This window comes from Hyperoodon ampullatus (assembly GCF_949752795.1).
Source record: "Hyperoodon ampullatus genome assembly, chromosome: 4".
NCBI lineage: Eukaryota > Metazoa > Chordata > Mammalia > Artiodactyla > Ziphiidae > Hyperoodon > Hyperoodon ampullatus.
In genome coordinates this window covers 109,884,162-109,906,411 of record NC_136917.1, presented here as the reverse complement: position 1 = coordinate 109,906,411, position 22,250 = coordinate 109,884,162, and the positions used below count along the sequence as shown (strand labels likewise).

Here is a 22,250-nt window from a genome sequence, read left to right as displayed (position 1 = left end):
TCCTTTCAGTCTCCAAGATCAAATCTTTTGGTGTTACCCTGAGTCTGCAGATCATTTTTCTTTAAAACTTCACTACTGCAAATATTCCTTCTTTGATGCCAGCCTTCTTGAAATCCTTCATGCCTTAAATGTGTCCTTATTTCTTTTTAAGCAGTCTAATATCTTTGCACATTACTTTTCCAGCATTTAGCCTACACATACTACGTGATCAAAAGTGTTGAAGTGGCTCATAAATTAAACGTTTTTGGCAATTTGGGTACAAACCTTCGATTACTACACATTTGCTCCCAGGCTACCTCCCTTGCCAAATAAAGCTCAAACAGTAGTGGTGTCTGGGTATTTTGAAATTCCTGAGTGTTCTCATCCTCCACAAAGTGTGTGTGAAGTGACGTACTCTATTTCCAATATTTATGTTTCTCTCTTTTTTCCTCCCAGCAAATCTGTTATGGTTCAGGATATTAATGCAAACCCTCCGAATAGAAAACAGACTTTGCTTTCCTACTGTGTTAAACTAATGGTCTCAGGCAAAGCCATTTTGAATTATTTTGATCTAAGTTAGAAATCAGAAACTTAGTAATTTTTCTCTATAGTCTCACATCAACTCGTAGTTACAGTGGAGCAGTGAGGGAGGTTTATAATATACACTGAGGATACAACTAAGATACTGTTTTTCTATTCGTATATGAAGTACTTTTTGAATTCAAAACTCAACTAAAAATATAGTTGTTGCAATTCACTTAGTTAAGTCAATTATTTCCGGTAACAGGTCTAACAAATGTTTGTGTGTTAACTGGGTGCTGGGAAGATAACAGTAGAAAGACCATGCTACCCAAAGCAAGGTACACAGTACATGTTTTTTTTTCCATATTTCTCAATAAATGGTATACATTGGCTAAATAATCTCACTCTGATGGTCACTGCTCACAGATTTTGATAGCTACTTGCCAGAAGGCTTGGGCATCTGAAGGCTCTCAGTTGAGGACAAGTTGAAAGTCACTGTCAATAATTAATTGTCACTTGTACTCAGAATCAGATTTCCACCATCTCTGGAGGGAATTCATGACTTCACATCTAAAGCAAGTCATTAGACTCTTGAAGGCTCACTCAAAGAAACAGCAATATAATAGATTGAACAGCTTTAAGATGTAAAACAATATAAAAATAAAACTTCCCCAAACCAACCTTGACCAGCCATGAATTAAAATGCAGGTAAAACAAATAGAAACATTTCTCTATTCCCATCTTACTCAAAACATGGCAATTTCAATACTCTAACCAACCCCTAAAAAACCTTTCACTCATCTGACAATAAGACAAAACTAGGAGGCTCTTGCAAGTTCATTTTGATTTTTATTACATACCACAGACGTATGCACTAACCATAGAGTAGGATGATTTTTTATATTCTCAAGACCACAGGAAATATATTTCCACATACCCTTTTTTTTTTTTCTGATATTGGAGTGGCATTTCAGATAACCATTTTGGGACTGGTTGAGGGCAAAGTAAAAGAAACTGTGGAAGGCAATGTATAGATTACATAATCATGAAGCTATTTTTGGAAGCTGGTAGTAACTTATTGAGAATAACAGGGCTGTGCAGTACTCACAATGCTGATATTACACAAGTACTTATATTTTGTTCATCTACTGTTACTGGATACCAAAGAAAGTAAAGAGGGGTCCCTAAGAATCTTCCATTCTTGTTTTCAGTTTCCTATGATCCAGTATTTCTCAAAGGCTTTGAAAGGAGCACATGTCCTTGTTTATTAGAAATCTTTTCTGTGCACCCTGGAAATGTAGAAATTGCAACCACCTTCGCTTCTTATGCACATGCGTGCTTTAACAATCCTGACTACTTTTGGCACTGATAGAGTATGAGCTACTTGAAAATACTTGAAAATACTTGACCTGACTGGTTAAGTTACCTTGGCTTTATGCTATGCAGGTGCCTCTGGAGAGGAGAGTAATGTATTCTTGGTCCAAAATAAGGTTGGCATGGATATATTCAACCTTGTTTACACATACACCAAGGGAGGATTTTATTTTTATTCTTGAATTTTTTTGTCAGGCAGGAGGAAGCATATTCAGCTTCAATTCTGAGGTAGATAACAGATAGCAATGAGAAAAGTACAAGACCCTCTAGGATCTAACCTCTCTCCACCTTTCTAGGCTTATATTGTAGTGTAGTTGACCCTTGAACCATGTGGGGGTTAGGGGCGCTGACCGTCTGTGCAGTCCACACTCCAGGGATATCCTACAGTCAGCCATCCATAAGCGAGGTTCCGTAGCCACAGATTCGACCAACTTGGGATCGTGCAGTACTGTAGCATTTACGACTGAACAAAACCCAACATGTAAGTGGAGCTGCACAGTTCAAACCTGTGTTGTTCAAGGCTCAGCTGTACTCCCCAAGTGGCTGGCACGACAAGCTAGGTACTGATGGTCCATAATATACCCCTGGTGCTTTTGCATATTGCTCTTAAATTCAGCTTAAGCCTTGCTTCTCTGGAAGGAAGTTCATATCCCTGACTGAGCTGTCACCTTTTTATTTTCTTCTAGAATCCTGGTGTTATCTCAATAATAAATGCTATCACATTGCACTTCATATAAAATAACCTAATTTCTCTCTCACTCACTACATTATGAACTGCTAGAGGGAAGAAAACTGTGTACTTGTGTTCAGTGATAATAGATTCAATGTACTCTCTTAATGCCTCTTAAAAGTGCTGAAATATAAATATTCTATTTACAAGTGGTAGGTCTTTTTCACAAAACCAGGCAGAGATCTGTTTTGTTTTTTTTTTGATGCGGGTAGGAGTTTATTAATTAATTAATTAATTTTTGCTGTGTTGGGTCTTTGTTTCTGTGCAAGGGCTTTCTCTAGTTGTGGCAAGTGGGGGCCACTCTTCATCGCGGTGCACGGGCCTCTCACTATTGCGGCCTCTCTTGTTGTGGAGCACAGGCTCCAGACGCACAGGCTTAGTAGTTGTGGCTCACGGGCCTAGTTGCTCCGAGGCATGTGGGATCCTCCCAGACCAGGGCGCGAACCCGTGTTCCCCTGCATTGGCAGGCAGATTCTCAACCACTGCGCCACCAGGGAAGCCCCGAAATCTGTTCATTTTTGACTTTGTGAACTTGAAGAAATTACTTCACTGAAATCTCAATTTTGTGCTAGGTTAGAACTAGACTGATCTGCATTTTACTAAGATGATGGTGTCTATTACAAGTTACATATTACTACTTTTCCAGCATAGGACTGTTTTGAATCTGACGATGTAAGAACATTCAGGACAGTAGTGTCTGGCACAGCAGCATAGGCATTAACAAAATACTGGACTTGAATCTAAACTTTTTTAAGCCACAGAGGGAATTCAGCAGACTATGTCTTCTTTTGATTGAACATCTTTTAAGACTGCCTGGAAAGAAGGCATGCTCCTGCCATTGGCACAGCTGAGGCCAATCAGGAACTAAACATCAGCACAAAACAAATTCCAGGCAAGATGAAATCAAAAGATTCTGGAGCCAGGAAGGAGCTTAGGGAGGGTATTTGACTCTAGCAAGCTGTGGACGTTAGTGCCCATCATCCCATCTGGCCCTGCACCAAGACTATGTGACAGAGGCTGTCCATCTGATGTTTAAATTGATCCTTAGTCCTCTTCTGCATCTTACCACCTCACCAAGACCACAAAAGGAATATCTGAATATTCTGTGGGCTTAAAACTACCTACACCACCCTTTGGGTTAGAGAAAAGGATTTAGTGGTAATTCTTTGGAAAAAAAATACATTAAAGAAAATGTTCATTGCTTTTCTTCACAGAATCTTGTGTCTTTCACCACCTCCCAAAGAGCTTGTGTTTCAAAAGGTCAGAATGTCTGGGGTCAGAAATAAGCTGCTTCCCCTTCTGTTCAGCATCTACACACAGTAAAAAAATGTTTATATGTTGCCACAAATTTTCCAAAAAATTATTTCTTCCTCTACTTTCCACCTACCTCATCTGAAATGCCAACTTAAAAGAAATGTCCTAGAACTGAATATCTAGAATAGTCCTCCCTTTTTCATATTAGATTTGTGTTAGTATATAAAAAATTAGTTGATATAGCTTTTGGAAAGTCTAGTTGGCAGCAGAGCTGGACAACAGATGGCCACTCAAGAAACTAGACCCAGAAAGGTGACTTACTCTGCACGTATATGCTGATAAGAGTCCTATTTTGGTGATACCCTGAAAATCCCTGACCTAATGCAAAGCCCAAGAGACAGTGCAGAGTAGGAACAATGATCATAACCTGATTAACCCGTTTAAGGCAAAATATACCATTTTAAACCAGCTATAGATAAGCCAGAAATGTACAATAAACAAATATACTGACAGCCAAACAGCAGCTTTTATCTTTTGCAAAAAAAAAAGCAGGCAATGTGTAACAAGATTTTCTTAGATGTTTCCTAGAATTCTAAGTACTTTAAAGTGGTCCTAAAAATAGGTAACTTTTAGTTCCATACTTTGTTTCTGCAGAAACAGCTACTGGAAGGCTCGTTTAAAAATAATTCTAAACAATTTTTTTTCTTAAAAAAAAAGTTTATTCTTTTTATCTTTATGGGGAATTAACAGCTGACAACAATATCTAATTAATACTATGTATAATGGGCAATTTTTAGTTAAGAAGTTCTCCTTCGCTTTGAAACTTTAACTGAATTTTGAAATGTTAACCATAAATGTGTAATAACGGCTCTACTACAAAATTTATGCCACATTTCCAATGTTTCTCTTGCCTCAGTGAAAATTACTGAAGGTCCTCCTTTATCATCAAAGCTCAAAGACATTTATGCCATGGCATACGGTAAGTAGATGTGAAAACTGTTTATCATCATGTAGTAAGTTACACAAGATTCCAGTTCAAGTTGATAGACAAAACATAAACTAGATTTAAAGTGCTGTATTAAAAAACAAAAACACAGTTTGCATTTTGGGGTAATTAAAATGTAGAGACCTAACACTAAAAAGAATGAAAAACACGTGTAAGATTATCATTCTGTTTAGCTCTTTTTTACTCTAAGCACGTAGTCTTATTCCAAAAACAACAGTTAGCTGGTCAAATTTATGCGTAAGACATTGATCCATACTTAACCAGAGGTTTCAGAGGCGGTAACACCAGTCAGGTATTCTGAATTCTTTTATGTTAAATAGGAACATTTTCTCAATAGCACTCTTAAGTCACTTCTCATTTATCTTCCTCCTTAAGAACTGCATAGGCTTGTTTTAAATAGTTTAAATACCTGTAATAAACTACAGTTTGCTAACAGTAGAGGTACTCTGGTTAATGCTCAAAATGATGTGGCCAGAGGAAAAGCAAGCATTATTAAATATGAAGGCAGTCCTTTCCAACACGAATTGAACCTTTTTTTTTTTTCAATAAAAAAGCTAGTCCAAAAAGTCTCATTCTATAAAGATTTATCGTTTCCAAATCACGGTGAAAGGAACTTAAGTAATTTACCAATTTTGTTTTCTCCTATGTGCCTTAAAGATACCTCACTAAAAACTGGTATCTGACACAATAGAATGACATATGCAGAATGTAATATTGTAGTGACAGTACTGAGAGGTTGATTGTTACAGACATATTTAAACTCTGAGTATTAAATGGTAACATCCTAATTATTTATATAGAACATTGGTCCAATAACAAAAATAGAGAACAGCAGCTGAAAATTCATCTCATTCAATGTTCAGAGATAAAAGGGTTAAACATTCTTTCCATTATTTTCTGCAGATAAGTCCTTTTTTTTCATATTTAAATCTGATTGCAATTCTGGCATTTTTCCAAGCTACTGTATGAAGAGGATGCTGAAGGCCATCACAATACAGCATACCGCAACATAAGGACTCTTCCGTTCACCTGTTGGAAAAAAGGTAGATATATTCACGTTGGTTAGCATAAGGTTATTACTTACTACAGGAGAGGGGCATATAAAAAACCAAGATAAAATTCTTGCCTATGAAGCCCATATATTTAGGGGCAGGGGTGGGCAAAACAAACTACATGCAACATAAAAATGAGTATACTCCAGAATGAGCTAAACTATACTGATCTATTTCTAAGACCACCTCCTTTTCATGCCTTTAGAAAACCCTTCATGAGCCATTTCAGTGTCACTGCATAAACCCAGATATTAAAAAATATAACACAGAGTGTAGGCTAAAGATCCAAATGAAATTATCTCAAAAACTCAATTAAAACCAAAGAAATATTGCTTGTTTTTTCCCTATAAAAAAGGGAAATTTCCACCTATAAAAAGAAATTCAACATACAGTTTCTAGCCATACTTTTTTTCTTCATTGATAGCGATTCATGACAATTATAAGGGGTAAAAAATAAGCATTCCTAGATGAAAATAAACAGAGGGTGTTCAATCAAACTGCATTTAAAAATCAACATAATGTAGAATGTTTAATAAAAACATATCAGAGAAAACTATTTCTGAAATGGATTTCATATCAAATCTTTTACAGTATAATTACTCTGGGTTAGAGATGTAGAACTTAGAACAACCACTTCTGTATTAGTCAATTTTCACATGTGTTTAAGGAGTGTTTGTTTATACTGGGAGACTTTCCTTTGCATGAAGTAGATCTGGAGTTGGCTTGTGAAACTGTCTTATAAACAGAGATCCTGCAATTGTGAGCTAACTCAAACTCATCTTGTTCTTTCCTGTTTCTTCAGTAATTGCAAGGCTGCACAAAGCACCAGGCATTTTTATGCTGCCTTGAGGGCACGTAAGAAAGGAAGAAGGAAGGAGAAAGAGTGATGTGCTACTTCTAGGAATAATCCTGGGTATGTACCTGGTTCCTTTACAGAGATGGTTTATACTCACCTCACCTGTGTTTTTCTATGATGTTTAAAATAATCTTTTCTAGTAACTAAGTTCCATATTTCACTAGCAAGTTCAGTTAACTACTTCTGGAAAATGTCAATCTTGACCACTCTTATCAACTAAAACTTTGAAGGTCATTTTCATTTTCAGAGCTTCCTCACTGAGATCATAGTGATACAGTCAAAAAATTTATATCTTTGTTCAATGGTAATATTCACAGAAGACATTACACACATACAAATAAAATAAACATTTGGTGTTTTTCTGAAAGTTTTTTTCTATCCGTAGACATTTAATGGCCTGCATTCCAGCTAAAGGAAAATCTAGAAAGTGAGAAAATACAGTGTATTTACAATATTATCTCAACTGGAAAAAAAAATCTTTTGAAACTAAAAAATACCGTGGTTCCTCATTTTTTTAGCCATGCTGATTCTTTCAGGGTAGAAAACTCAAGTTATCCAACAAAACAACAACAACAACAAAACAATCAGACCAAAATTTCTGGGAGATCTCATAAGGAAGCCTGTCACTCACCATAGGGCTAGATACTCTCACTGTCTAATATAGTCTTCTTAAACACTAAAAGAAGAAACTAATATTGTCCTAAATTTTCCATCTGCTGGAAATTAATTTTTGAGGAAGTTCTTCTCTTCCTCATCCTCCAACTTAGAATGCTATAATTTACATATGGGTTTCATTTTCCCGTTTTTAATTTTCTTAAAAGAGACTGCCATGTGGTAGAGGCTAAACATCTTTGGTTGAACTTGGGTTAGAATGTTACTTCTTGTCTGGTCTTAGGTCTCTATAAGTGAATGTGAAACAGTTGCTGTAATGTGATGTGTAACATGATAAGATGATCTGGCTGGGCCTTTTCCCATTAAAACTGTTTCCTTTCTTTGTGGATATATTCTGTGTCAAGATAAGAGAGGAGCATGTGGTTGAGAAAGCAGCATATCACCATCAACATTTTCTAAACCACTTTGCCAAAATGAAAAGCTAATGCTTTCCACATAATTGGCAAAAATGAATAACTGAACCATTTAACCTATGGCATTCATATAGTCAAGACAGGAAAATGGAAATACATGGGCAAACAAAAAAGGGCACAGTTTATAATTAGACATAAAAATAGGTAGTACTATAGGATAACATGAAAAAAGCTATAAACTAGATGTCTGAAAACTTTAGCTATACTTTCAAGTAAAAATTGTGAACAAAAGGATCACCTGGATTGGCTACTAAATGGAGTTGTACATCGTTTTCTAATTTATTACACGAAAGGTGGATTTAAAATATCTTAATATTTTATTCATGAGCTAGCAACTTTAATGTTAGTATGACTCTAATCCAGTGATATTCTCTACTCCCTCAAACGGTCTTGCTCTTCCATATGTTCTCTTTTTTATTGAAGAATAGTTGATTCAATGTTTCAGGTGTTCAGCAAAGCGATTCAGATAGATAGACACACACACACACACACACACACACACACACACATATATTTATACATATACTCTTTTCCAGATTCTTTTCCATTACAGGTTATTACAAGATATTGAATATAGTTCCCTGTGCTATATAGTAAGTAGGTCCTTGCTATTTATCTATTTTATCTGTAGTAGTGCGTATCTGTTAATCCCAATTTCCTAATTTATCCCCTCCCCTTGCCCCTGCCTTTCCCCTTTGGTAACCATAAGTTTGCTTTCAATGTCTATGAGTCTATTTGTTTTGTAAATAAATTCATTTGTATCATTTTTTTTAGATTCCACATATAAGTGAGATCATATGATATTTGTCTTTCTCTGACTTAATCTCTAGATCCATCCATGTTGCTGCAAATGGCATTATTTCACTCTTTTTTATGGTTGAGTGATATTCTATGACTGCAATGAACATTGGGGTGCATGTATCGTTTTGAATTATGGTTTTCTCTGGATATATGCCCAGGAGTGTGATTGCTGGATCATATGGTAACTCTATTTTTAGTTTTTAAAGGGTTCTCCATAGTGGCTGCACCAATTTACATTCTCAACAACGGTGTAGGAGGGTTCCCTTTTCTCCACAACCCCTCCAACATTTACTATTTGCAAACTTTTTGATGTTGGCCATTCTGACCAGAGTGAGGTGATACCTCATTGTAGTTCTGATTAGCATTTCTCTAATAACTAGTGATGTTGAGCATCTTTTCATGTGCCTGTTGGCCATCTGTATGTCTTCTTTTAAGAAATGTCTATTTAGATCTTCTGCCCATTTTTTGATTGGGTTGTCTCTTTGATACTGAGCTGTACAAGCTGTTTGTATACTTTGGACATTAATTCCTTGTTGGTCACATCATTTGCAAATATTTTCTCCCATTCCATAGACTGTCTTTTCGTTTTGTTTATGGTTTCCTTTGCTGTGCAAAAGCATGTAAGTGTGATTAGGTCCCATTTGTTTATTTTTGTTTTTGTTTCCATTACTCTAGGAGTCGTATCCAAAAATATATTGCTGCGATTTATGTCAAAGAGTGTTCCGCCTATGTTTTCCTCTAGGAGTTTCATAGTATCTCTTAAAATGGATTAAACAACTAGATGTGAGTTTACTTTTGTATGGTGTTAGAGAATCTTCTAATTTCATTCTTTTACATGTAGCTGTCCAGTTTTCCCAGCACCACTTACTGAAGAGACTGTCTTTTCTCCATTGTATATTCTTGCCTCCACTGTCCTAGATTGATTGACCATAAGTGCGTGGGGTTTATTTCTGGGCTTTCTATCCTGTCCCGCTGACCTATATGTCTGTTTTTGTGCCAGTACCATACTGTTTTTATGACCATACCCTTGTAATAGTCTGAAGTCAGAGGGCAAGATTCCTCCAGCTGTTCTTCCTTCTCAAGATTATTCTGGCTAATCGGAATTTTTGTGTTTCTATACAGATTTTTAAATTATCTGTTCTAGTTCTGTGAAAAAGACCATTGGTAATTTGATAGGGAATGCAACTGAATCTGTAGATTTCCTTGGGTACTATGGTCATTTTAACAATATTGATTCTTCTAATCCAAGAACACGGTGTACCTTTCCATCTGTTTGTGTTATCTTCAATTTATTTCATCAGTGTCTTCTAGTTTTCCGAGTACAGGTCTCTAACCTCCTTAGCTTTATTGCTAGGTATTCGATTCTTTTTGATGAGATGGTAAATGGGGAAACTACTAGAGCTCATCAATGAATCTGGTAAAGTCGCAGGATACAAAATTAATATACAGAAATCTGTTGCATTTCTATACACTAACAAACAACGAAATATCAGAAAGTGAAATTATGGAGACAATCCCATTATATTCTCTCTTTGTAGTTTACGTGAGGTATTATTACCAGCCTGTTCCTTAGCGAGATTACTTTTTTCCTTGAGTGACTTGGATCTTGAAGCAAGGAGTTTGGTGTATATATATTTACATTTACCATTAGCTATCAGCATTAGCCCTTGAGGGTGCTTTTTTGTCTCATTCTCTCCCTCTTCTTAGTTACTTTTGAAGGGCTTAAGATTTCTTCTGTTGTTTCAGGGTTTGCATTGGGACTCTGCAAATGTGAACTAAAAGCATCAGAAAATACTGTCTCTTGGGGAGATTGGCCAAGATGGCGGAGTAGAAACACCCGGAGCTCACCTCCTCTCACAAGCACACCAAAATCACAACTATTTGCAGAACAACCATCAATGAAAAAGACTGGAACCTACCAGAAAAGATCTTCTACAACCAAAGACACAAAGAAAGAACCACAAGGAGACAGGTAGGTGGGGAAGACTAGCTGTATAGTCAAGTCCCATACCACTGGGTGGACAACCCACAAACTGGAGAATAATTACATTGTAGAGATTCTCTCAAAGGAGTGAAAGGTCTGAGCTGAACATCAGGCTCTCCAGCCTGGAGGTCCTGCACTGGGAAGATGAGCCCCCAGAGCACTGGCTTTGAAGGCCAGTGGGCCTTAATTTCAGGAGTCCCATAGGACTTCGGGGAGAGAGACTTCACTCTTAAAGGGCACCCACAAAATTTCACACACTCCAGGACTCAGGGCAAAAGCAGTAATTTGATAGGAGCCTGGGTCAGACCTACCTGCTGGTCTTGGAGAATCTCCCAGAGGAGCAGGAAGCAACTGCAACTCACCCTGGGGACACAGACACTGGTGGCAGCCATTCATAGAGTTACTTCTACCATGGGGACACTGGTGCTAGCAGGTACCATTGTGGAATCTTCCCTCTAGCTTATTAGCGCTAGGACCCAACCGTGCCCTGGCCAACAGTCTATAGGTGCCAGTGCTGGGACACCTCAGGCCAAGCAACTCACTCAGTGGGGATAGAGCCCCACCCATCAGCAGATAGGCTGCCTTAAGACCCCCTGAGCCCACAGCTGCCTCTGATCATGGCCCTGTCCGGCAGGGTCCCAGCACCCAGTTCCCCAACCAGTGGGCAGGCACCAGCCCCAGAAACTCCTGGAGCCCAGCCCTGCCCTCAAGGAAGCCTGCTCTAGCCTCTGGACCAGCCTCATCAGGTGGCAGACACCAAATGCAAGAAAACCACAATCCTGCAATCTGCAGACAGCCTGCCCACACCCCTCAGTAGGCCAGACCCTGCCCTGGGACCAGTTGGGACATGGTCCTGCCCACTAGCAGGCCAACACACGTTTCAGGACACCCTGGACTCCATACAAAACTGTGTCAGGATCCCCTCCCCACCCCCCTCAGTGGTGCTGGGAAAACAGCTACATGTAAAAGAATGAAGTCAGAATAGTTTCTCATACCACATATAAAAATAATCTCAAAATGGATTGAAGACCTAAATGTAGGACCGGAAACCATAAAACTCCCAGAAGAAAACCTAAGTGGAACACTCTTTGACATAAATCATATTTTTTTTGGATCTGTCTCCTAAAGCAAAGGAAACAAAAGCAAAAATAAACAAATCAGACCTAATTAAACATAAAAGCTTTCACACAGCAAAGGAAGCCATCAGCAAAACAAAAAGACAAACTACACAATGGGAGAAAATATTTGCTAATGATATGACTGATAAGGGATTAATATACAAAATCTATAAACAGCTCATACAACTCAACATCAAAAAAACAAACAACCCAATTAAAACTGGGCAGAAGACCTGAATAGAAATTTTTTCAAAGAAGACATAGAGATGACCAACAGGCAGATGAAAAGATGCTCAACACTATTAATCATCAGAGAAATGCAAATTAAAACCAAAAATGAGATGTTATCTCACACCTGTCAGCATGCCTATCATCAGAAAGAACACAACAAATGTTGCTGAGGATGTGGATGGTGGTGGGAATGTAAATTGGTGAAGCCACTGCAGGAAACAGGATGGAGGTTTCTCCAAACAGTAAAAATAGAGCTACCATATGACCCAGCAATCCCACTCCTGGATACATATCCGAATAAAACAAAAACATTATTTTGAAAAGATACATGCACCATAATGTTCAAAGTAGTATTACTTACAATTGCCATGATATGGAAGCAACCTAAGTGTCCATCAACAGGTGAATCAATAAAGATGTGGCGCACACACACACACACACACACACACACACACACACACACACACTCTCTCTCTCTCTCTCTCTCTCTCTGGAATACTACTCAGCCATAAAAAAGAATGAAAATTTGCCATTTGCAACCACATGGATAGACTTGAAGGTTTTTATGCTAAGTGAAATAAGTCAGACACAGAAAGACAAACACTGTATGATATCACTTATATGTAGAATCTAAAAAATAAAACCAAATAGTGAATATAGGAAAAAGTAAACAGATTCACAGATCTAGAGAACAAACTAGTAGTTACCAGTGGTGAGAGAGAAGGGGGGAGGGGAAAGACAGGAGTAGGGGGTTCAGAAGTACAAACTGTAATGTATAAGATACATAAGCCACAAGAATATATAGTACAGCACAGGGAATATAGTAGCCACTATTTTATAATAACTATAAATGGAATATAACCTTTAAAAATTATGAATCACTATGTTTTACACCTGTATCTTATGTAATATTCTACATCAACTATACTGCAATAAAAAAAGAATACTGGCAAATAAAATGCATTTTAATTCATTTACTTACCAATCATTTGAGAGTCTACTATGTGCTGGGCACTGTGTTAAATGTTATTATATACATAGTGTTATGGGACAATGTATAGTATATATTGTTATCTAACCATAAACACAAACACACTTAAGGTGCTACTAATCTTATTATGAAAAGTTAGAAGATATCTACATTTACACAAAGCTCAAGTATGACCATACATGGATTCAAAAGATGAAATAGTTCATGTTTTCTAAAAGCAACCAATAAGATTCTATGACCTAGCAGAGGGCGATTAGATGGTTGCTCAGCAAGCCTTTCATTAAATGGAAAAATCATCCTATTATCAAAATGGTACACATTATACAGAATTGCATGCTCTATACTAAAGTACGTATGCATAAAACTATACATATTTGTCTGAAATCTCTCCAAAACCAGGAATGCATAGTATTTGATATCTGAATTAGAGAGACTTTTGTCATATTTTCCATCTCCCTGCTAATGAAGTATTATGAGCTATCTATGAAGTCTAGTTTTAAATAGTGTCAGGAAAAGAGTTAGGTGGAACTCTACAAACTACTGCAAAATGCACATAGTTGGGAAGGCTGCACTTTAAAAACTGACATTTGATTTGTTTGAACACAACAAGTAAACTGGCCAACAATTTACAGATGAAGAAGTGGAGAGGGATTATAGATAGATACTCACCAATTCTGGCACACTTCCAAAATATACCCAACAACCTGCAAAAGAATAAAAAAAAGTAGCTACTGTTTACTGGGAAAGGTGAATTATTCAGAACTATATGGAGAATTTATTATATACTAGTATTTTAACTGCTGATGCTTTGCTTTAAACTGAAATGTAGTTGATGTTGAGCCACCACTTATGGAGAAAAGCAGAACACAATAATAGCTTATCAACCATCAATGTATAGAAACTGTCAGAAACTGAACATATGTTGCGTCACAGGTTAAGCCCAAAGTAAATTAATGTGAGAGCGGCAAAAATTTGCACCAGGGCTTACTATCAGAAGATTGATTCAGTCAACTTCAAGTGCTTTACCTTCAAAAGCAGAAAATACATATGCCCATTTAAATAAATGTTAACTTTGAGAAAACAGTAAATGGGAACAGTTGGTTCTGGATAAATTTTGACATTAAAAAATAAAACTCATACTGAAAAAACTTACTTCTTACTGAATATAGTTCTTTATTTAAATGATCTATAATCATGAACTCCAATGATAGCATTTACATAACTATAACATTAAATAAGGAGAAATACAAAAATATGAGCCTATATTTCAGTGTAATATATTCAATGTAATATATTTCAACATATATATTTCAATGTAAGTGGAAAACCCTAGTTTCATATAATTGTATATGAAATTAACTAAATATGCCATTTAAAACACATATACTCTGGAAATAAGAAAAATTAGACTAATGTGTCCATTTCAGTTCTATGAATGAATATATTATGAATACATATTATATAGATATATCACTTATTTTGCATGCATTAAAAAATACCAGCTCAAAAAAAAGGACAAGTCATTCAACGAATAGAGATATTTGGAAAAAAAAACACACTGTAGACAACTATTTTGTTGGTGTGACAAAAGAATAGAATTATAGTTACACATGGTTACAAATCAAGATAAATTAACATTACTTATTAGGATTGGTATAAGAAAATCATAATGTTTAAATTACAGGGAAATTTATAATTTTTTTTTTTTGCCCAAAGAGATGGCTGGCAATGAATCATTGTATTTGAATGGTTAAGACTGAAAGAAAATGCTGATTCAGTTAAGTTCTATACACTTTCCTCCTTCGAAGTGTACAGTAAATTCCTGACACCAAAGCAAGAAGTCTCTTAGTACAGATTAAATGAAACGGGCAAAAATACAAGTTTATTGTGAGGGATGGGCATTCTGACAGGTGAAACAATTTTCTTCTTATAGGAATAAAAAGGACAAAAATCATATACATTCTTGAAAGCAAAGGATCAGGGCTAGATTGTGCCTAAGTTCAACCCTACTTAATTGGTTGCATAACTGTGGGCAAGTTATTTTACCTCTTTTATCTCTTTATCTCATCCTCATAGGGTTGTTACAAGGATTAAATAAGTTATTACACAGAAAGTCTTTAGAATAGTGATTAACATGCGCTGTGTTCAGTATTACACAGGCTAAAGGTGTATGTGACATAACTCCAGGTATCACTTAAATTGGCTTACATTTCATCAAAAAATGAAAGACAACTGGTTAGTGATCTGCAAAGCCCTGAATGCTTGATTCTAAAAGTCTATGGATTATAAAATGCATTACTGACTTAAAGCTTCTCTGGCTGAGGTACTCAGAGGCAGGACACCTGAAGTTCCTCTATGCTTAGGGCCCCACGGAATAATCTGAAACCACATGACCACAGTCAAGGTCTTTTCAGGTCTTATAGTCTAGAAATAACTAAAAGCCTCATTAGGAAATTGGTATAACACACTTAGCATATTGAAAGCTATTTAAATGAAAAAAATTTCCCAACTTGGCAACTTAAGAGATTAATTGGTACTGCTTTGGCCTTTTTCATGTATTTCCCTACCTAGACATTTCCGTAATATCCCAAATGCTAAAAGGAACTTTATTAGCTGGTAAAAACCAATGCAGATATGCTGCTTAGTTTCTATGGATATAAGCCAATAAGTATATCTGCTGATAAAACTATTAAGTCTACGAAAATATGAAGCAAGACAAAGTAGCAATCTTTCTTTGCTGCTTTTTAGTTCTATATTATTTGAGGCAACAAAAAATTAATTTGTTATTTTCAACAGTGAAGTTATCAAGAACTCATTTTATCTAATTGGTCCAGATTATCTTCACTTTAGCATGGAATACTCACTATAATGAAAGGAAAGCTTATTTTTTTTAAATTTATTTTTTGCGGTACGCAGGCCCCTCACTGTTGTGGCCTCTCCCGCTGTGAAGCACAGGCTCCGGACGCGCAGGCCCAGCGGCCATGGCTCACGGGCCCAGCCGCTCCGCGGCATGTGGGATCCTCCTGGACAGGGGCACGAACCCGTGTCCCCTGCATCGGCAGGCGGACTCTCAACCACTGCGCCACCAGGGAAGCCCGGAAAGCTTATTTTGAGTCTCATAAAAATATGTATTACAACAGAACAATGACCAGTAAAAATTTCTTCTACGGAAAATACTTCACATGTACAAGTCAAAATAAAAGGGGCTTAACATTTATATAAATAGAAGCAAAGTTTTTAAAAAAAGCTTTGAAACTGTTGACTATATCATTATATATTTTAAAATGTGAAAATAGGCATGCTATTTCTTTGGTTTTTATGTAGGAGAAATATACTACTACTCAACCTCTACTGTAAGGTTGGCAGCCCTGAGAACTCCTTTTTTAATGTAGCATGTTATGGATGTATTCCTGCTTCCAAAGGAATGAGGAGCAGACATTTCCACATGCAATCTACTTTTTTTGTCACAGCATCAGAAAAGTACAAATACACTGTTCTGCCACTATGAGATTATTCTTCAATGACATAAACACTTAAATTTCTTATTAGACATTATGTATTACATTAGAAATCTAAACTAATGATCAATGATACTGTTTACTGGATTCTACCATATGCTTTAACTGTAAGTTAATCGTTGGGGGTTGCAGAGGAAGGGTAGGAGGAAATTAAACTGGCTGGGTAGAAAGGCTTCAGGCACAACTAAGCAACAAAGAAGATTATATAATTTCAACAAAGGGACAAAGTATTGAGTGCTGAGTTCAGAGAAAAAGGTGGACTGATGAGAAGGTAATGTCTACAAAGGAAGTGAGGCATTGTCAGAAAAACTGATGGACAAATAACATCTATTTTCACCTTCAGTAGGTTAAATAAAATCCCTCATGCCAATAGAGACAGACAATCAGTCTATTGGAACAGGATTATAGATTTTCATTATTCAAAACTGGTTAGGGGTTCTATTTATATCTTTATAGATGTTCAAACAAACCTATGTAATAAAAACAAAGGAACAGTAACAAAAGCCAAATGATTTAGATAATAGGATGTTTGAGTAAATGTTAATTATGACCCCAAAGATATAATAGAGTTGAAGGAAAGAGAATTATTTCCTCTCATGGTTGAGTATCTACTACCTGGCCTTTTGTAGGGGCTTTTTATTAGTGGAAAAGCAGAGTTTGATCTTGCAGGATCTTAATTTGGCCCTTTTCCTTTCATCAAAAACAAAAAAGGTGCTGGAGATAATTAATTATTCCTATGTGAAGTATTCTACTATTCCATCCTATTATTTCTTAAGATGATTAAGTGAGGTACAGGATCTTACCACAAAAGAATTAAGACAATTGTGAATTTAAGAAATTAATAAATCTGTAAGGCAAAGAAAGTCTGCATAGTTTTCACCACATGGTCTCTGTTTTTTTACATACTTGTCCTTCTGGTTGAACTCAATATGCATTTCTGTATTAGGAACCTGGCACTTAAAAATTTTAAGTCTTTGTGGTGTCATTTTAAGCTTAAATTTTTTGGGGGTGTGAACATATAATTAAAAGTGATGTGACATGCCCAAGACTTAATTTTCATTACTTTTTTAAGTAAGCTAAATAAATTTCTCCAAAGATGTTTGCTTTATGATACAGATGAGGAGACTATATGATTAGACCAATCTTGGAATGAAGAGGCAATGTCTATATTATTATTTTTATGGACACAGTGCTAATAAGATGTTTAATGCTTTCAAAATATGATAACCAATTTTACTAATATTCTATTAAATACTAAGGCCAAACACTGTCTTTGAAAGTACTAAATTGTAGCTTCAATCTCCGAAAAAAATCTATCACATCTTTTAAAATACATTTTTTTTTTTCAGTCCAACACATTTCAGGTCACTTCTGATATTTATATTTTTATTTAGTGAGCTTCTGTGAATATAAAGATTTGGATTTTTAAAAATAGGGAAAAAATAATGTAAAAAGTTATTACAAACTAAATTACATACAGGAATTAAATTATTTAATGACTTTCAATAATTGACATTCAATATCTCTAAGAACTAATTTGGGTGATTAGACATTATTAGTGACATACCCAGTTTTATTCCTGTCCAGGAGGCTGGGTGCCAAGGATCGGATATAAGCACAGGTACATATAAGCAGCAAGATTACAGTCAACAGACTCTGAAAATTGAAAATGGCAGACTAAAAAGAGAAAAAGAAAAATTAATGTCACAAGATAAACTGCACAGGTAAAAAATGTCAATTTCATATTAAGAATCATACTTTTTTCTTCAAAAAGGCAAACAGAATGACGTGTCTGAGAACACTTTAAAAGCAAAACCACAAGGTATTTTGAGAGCATACTTTCATCTCCATTCTTTGGGCTAAGGAATTCAGAAGATGCAACAAAAATCTAAATTCAAGAACTTAAAAACACTACCAAAAATGTCATGAATCCAAAACAGCTCACCAAAGCTTAACCAATAATTAATAGAGATGATATTCTAGGATCCCAGACTACTAGGCAGGACATGGGGTCTCCAAGCTCTGCAAGTAAGCTGGTTATATGACCTCAGTTGACTATTGGCTTCTCTAAATCTCTGTTTCACATCAGTAAAACTGGGTGGAGAATGGGGAGACAGACTCAATGCTGGCTCAAGTTTCTTTAAATTCTGAAATTCTTTTAGAATAAGAATGCTTTAAATTTAAGTAATCATGTTCCATTTATTGACTAATACTACTAGCCTATTAGGTTTTGGTGAAAGAAAAGCACTTGCTCATTCACTGCTGAATTTTTAAAAGTTATTAAAATAAAATTTAACACAGGATTCTGTTCCTGAAGAAAACTGTTATATGTTTATCACAATACTCATCCCTGAAGAGTGGACATTGTCTATCAACTCTGAATCTCCAGCACCTGACTATGTGCCAGCCGCACAGTGGGAGCCCAATAAGAGATGACTGAATAAAGAAAACAATTTTTAAAAAGTGCAGGAATACTACTGTACGTATAATAAAGAATAACATTTCCATTATATACAGGTAGCTAAAATATATCAATCTCACACAGTAGCCAGCAATATGCTTATTTAGTAAATTCAGAAGTACTTCCCGAGGGGGATCATGATGGCAGAGTAGGAGGATGTGAAGCTCACCTCCCCCAACAAACACATCGAAAATACATCTACATGTGGAACAATTCTCACAGAAAACCAATGGGAAATGGGCAGAAGATCTATACAACCAAAGCTGCAAGAAAGACCTCCATGTAAGTAGGTAGGACAGGAAAAGAAAAAAATGGATCAGGATGGGACCTGAGCCTCTGGGGGGATGTGTAAAGGAGAAAAGGTCCACACAGGCAGGCTTAGGGAGACCCCTTGCCTGCTGGGACAGACAGAGGGGCTAGAGAAGCCTGGACTTTACTTGAGAGGAGTATGCGCAGGCTGGCTTGCTAACAGTCACGGTGGAGGGAGACTGGTGCTGGCACCTGTACCTCACCACACTTCCCAATCAAAGTGTGAATCTGGTGGGGTACAAATACCTACAGCAGCTAAGCAGTGAATCTTGGCAGACAAACCCTAGGGAAAGACTCCATTTAGCTGCAAGGAGCTAGTCCTGAGGGTCTGGGGTGTGGTCCAGGTCTAACAACAGAGCGCACTGTCCCGATGTCAGCACTCCTAAGGCGGGGGTGGGGGGAAAGAGGGTGGGTCTGGGCTTTGTCAGCAGCACCTGGTGGAGCACAGAAAGGCATGTATCTGGTACAAAGCCTCTAGGGAGGAGTACTCAGTGCTCCAGTTCTGCCCACCCCACACCTCTGCTTGGAGTTGGATCTGGGGTGGACAGGTCCTGGGAGAGGCCTGCCACAGAGGCCGTCAAGGTCCCAGGCAGCAGCCCAACCATCTTGATTCATGCAGCCACAGCACCCTGGCCCCCAGCGCCAGCCTACTCCATACCACAGCCTAGCACTACAACTAGGATGAACACAATGGAAAAAGGGAAGCAACTTTGGACTGCATGGGAGGTACATAGGTTCACCATGACCACATGGGCCTCACCTGCTTCAGCAGTCACCTCCTTTGGGACAGGGCATGCACTCAAGGGCAATGGAGCCTCATCAAATCCAACCCTCAGGGCTTCTACTCCAACAACTGGGGAGGAGGCCCTGACTCCAGCAGGCCATGGAGCAATGAGGGGGCTCTGCCTAACACCCAGTGAAGGCCCTGGACACCAAAACACCAATCACATCCCCATCAAGGGGATGACAGCCAGCAGACTCTGGGGAGAAGAGGTGGCTGGCATCCATACCAAAACCAGCCCTCACACCAAAAATACTGGACTCACACAGAGTACACATGATGCTCCCACGTTGAAAACACCCCTTCAAGACCACAGTAGAAAACGTTTCTCCTAAATTCAGACAGAAAAAGTTAAGCAAAATGAAAAAGGAGAGGAGCTACTCCCAATTAAAAGAACAACAGACATCCCCTGAAAGAGATGAAGCAGACCTCACCAGTCTCCTAGACCCTGAGTTCAAAAAGAAGATAAGAAAAATGCTAAAGGAATTAAGATTACCAATAGAAATGCAGACCACTGTAACAAGGAACTAGAAACTACAAAGATGAAGCAATCAAAATTAGACAACTCAAGTGCTGAGATAACAACCAATCTAGAGCAATCAACAGCAGACTAAATAACACTGAAGAACAAATAAGTGATCTGGAGAACAGAATGATGGAAATCACTCAATCAGAATAGCTAAAGAAAAACAAAATTTAAAAATGAAAACAACTTATGAGATTTCTGGTATAACATTAACCATACTAATGTTCACATTACAATGGTCTCAGAAGAAGAGAGGTAAAAGGGGATTGAAAATTTATTTGAGGAAATTAGGGCTAAAAATTTCCCAAGCCAAAAGAAAGAAACAGATATCCAGGTACAGGAAGCACAGAAGGTCCCCAAAAAGATGAACCCAAACAGACCTATACCAAGACATATCATAATTAAAATGGCAAAAGTTAAAAACAAAGAGAGAGCTCTAAAGGCAGCAAGAGAAAAACGAAGAGCCATATACAAGGGAATCCCTATCAGGCTATCAGCTGAATGAATTCTCTGCAGAATATTACAAACCAGAAGGAAGTGGCATGATATACTCAAAGTCCTGAAAGGGAAAAACCTGCAACATACTTTACTCAGCAAGAATATCATTTAGAATAGAAGGAGAGATAAAGAATTTCTCAAACAAGTAAAAACTAAAAGAATACAGCAATACTAAACCTACCCTAAGGTCTCCTCAAAAGAGAAAAGTAGCAAGAATTTATACGAAAGTGAAAATTACAATAGGAAAGGCAAACATATAAAAGGATTGAAGATCATTTAAATAAGACATTACATTGATTAAAAACAAGAAGGGACTTCCCTGTAGCGAAGTGGTTAAGAATCCACCTGCCAATGCAGGGGACACAGGTTCAATCCCTGATCCAGGAAGATCCTACACGCTGCAGAGCAACTAAGCCTGTGTGCCATAACTACTCAGCCTGCGCTCTAGAGCCTGCATGCCACAACTACCGAAGCCCACGCACCTAGAGCCTGTGCTCCGTGACAAGAGAATCCACCACAATGAGAAGCCCATGCACTGCAACAAAGAGTAGCCCCTGCTCACTGCAACTAGAGAAAGCCCATGTGTGGCAATGAAGATGCGATGCAGCAAAGACAAAAACAAAAACAACAACAAAAAAAATTGTAAAAAGCAAGTAGAGATAGTTATGGATCAACATACTTGAAAACCCAGTTCACCACAAAATAAAAAACATACGACAGATTCACAAAAATCAAAAAGAAAGGAACTCAAGCATAATACAAAAGAAAATCATCAAACCACAAAAGGAAAAAGAAGAAGAAATCAACAAAGAAGTACAAAATTAACTGGAAAACAAGGTTTAAAATGGCAATAAGCACATACTCATCAATAACTACTTTAAATGTCAATAGACTAAATGACCCGATCAAAAGACACAGAGTGGCAGATTAGATAAAAAATAAGAACCTACAATATGCTACCTACAAGAGACTCACTTCAGGGCTAAGGAGACACAGACTGAAAGTGAGGAGATGAAAAAAAATATTTCAGGCAAATGGAAATGACAGTAAAGTGGTGGCAGCAATAATCATATCAGACAAAGTAGACTTAAAGTCCATAAAGAAAAAGAAGGACATTATACAATGATAAAGGGATCAATACAATTAGAGGATATTACACTCATTAACATATATG

The 22,250-nt window shown here is 37.2% G+C and overlaps 1 protein-coding gene across 1 annotated transcript in view; it reads right to left on the bottom strand.

Moving 5' to 3' along the window:
• Nucleotides 1-4,555: 4,555 nt before the first annotated feature.
• TMEM167A (transmembrane protein 167A) overlaps nt 4,556-22,250 on the bottom strand; it is a 34,017-nt gene continuing 16,322 nt past the window's right edge. Inside the window, exons 2-4 of the mRNA XM_079703957.1 lie at nt 18,069-18,178; nt 13,653-13,687; nt 4,556-5,894 (exon numbers count right to left, since the gene is read on the bottom strand). Coding sequence (XP_079560083.1) covers nt 5,824-5,894; nt 13,653-13,687; nt 18,069-18,178 — 216 coding nt within the window. The 3' untranslated portion in view covers nt 4,556-5,823. The remainder of the gene's footprint in view (nt 5,895-13,652; nt 13,688-18,068; nt 18,179-22,250) is intronic.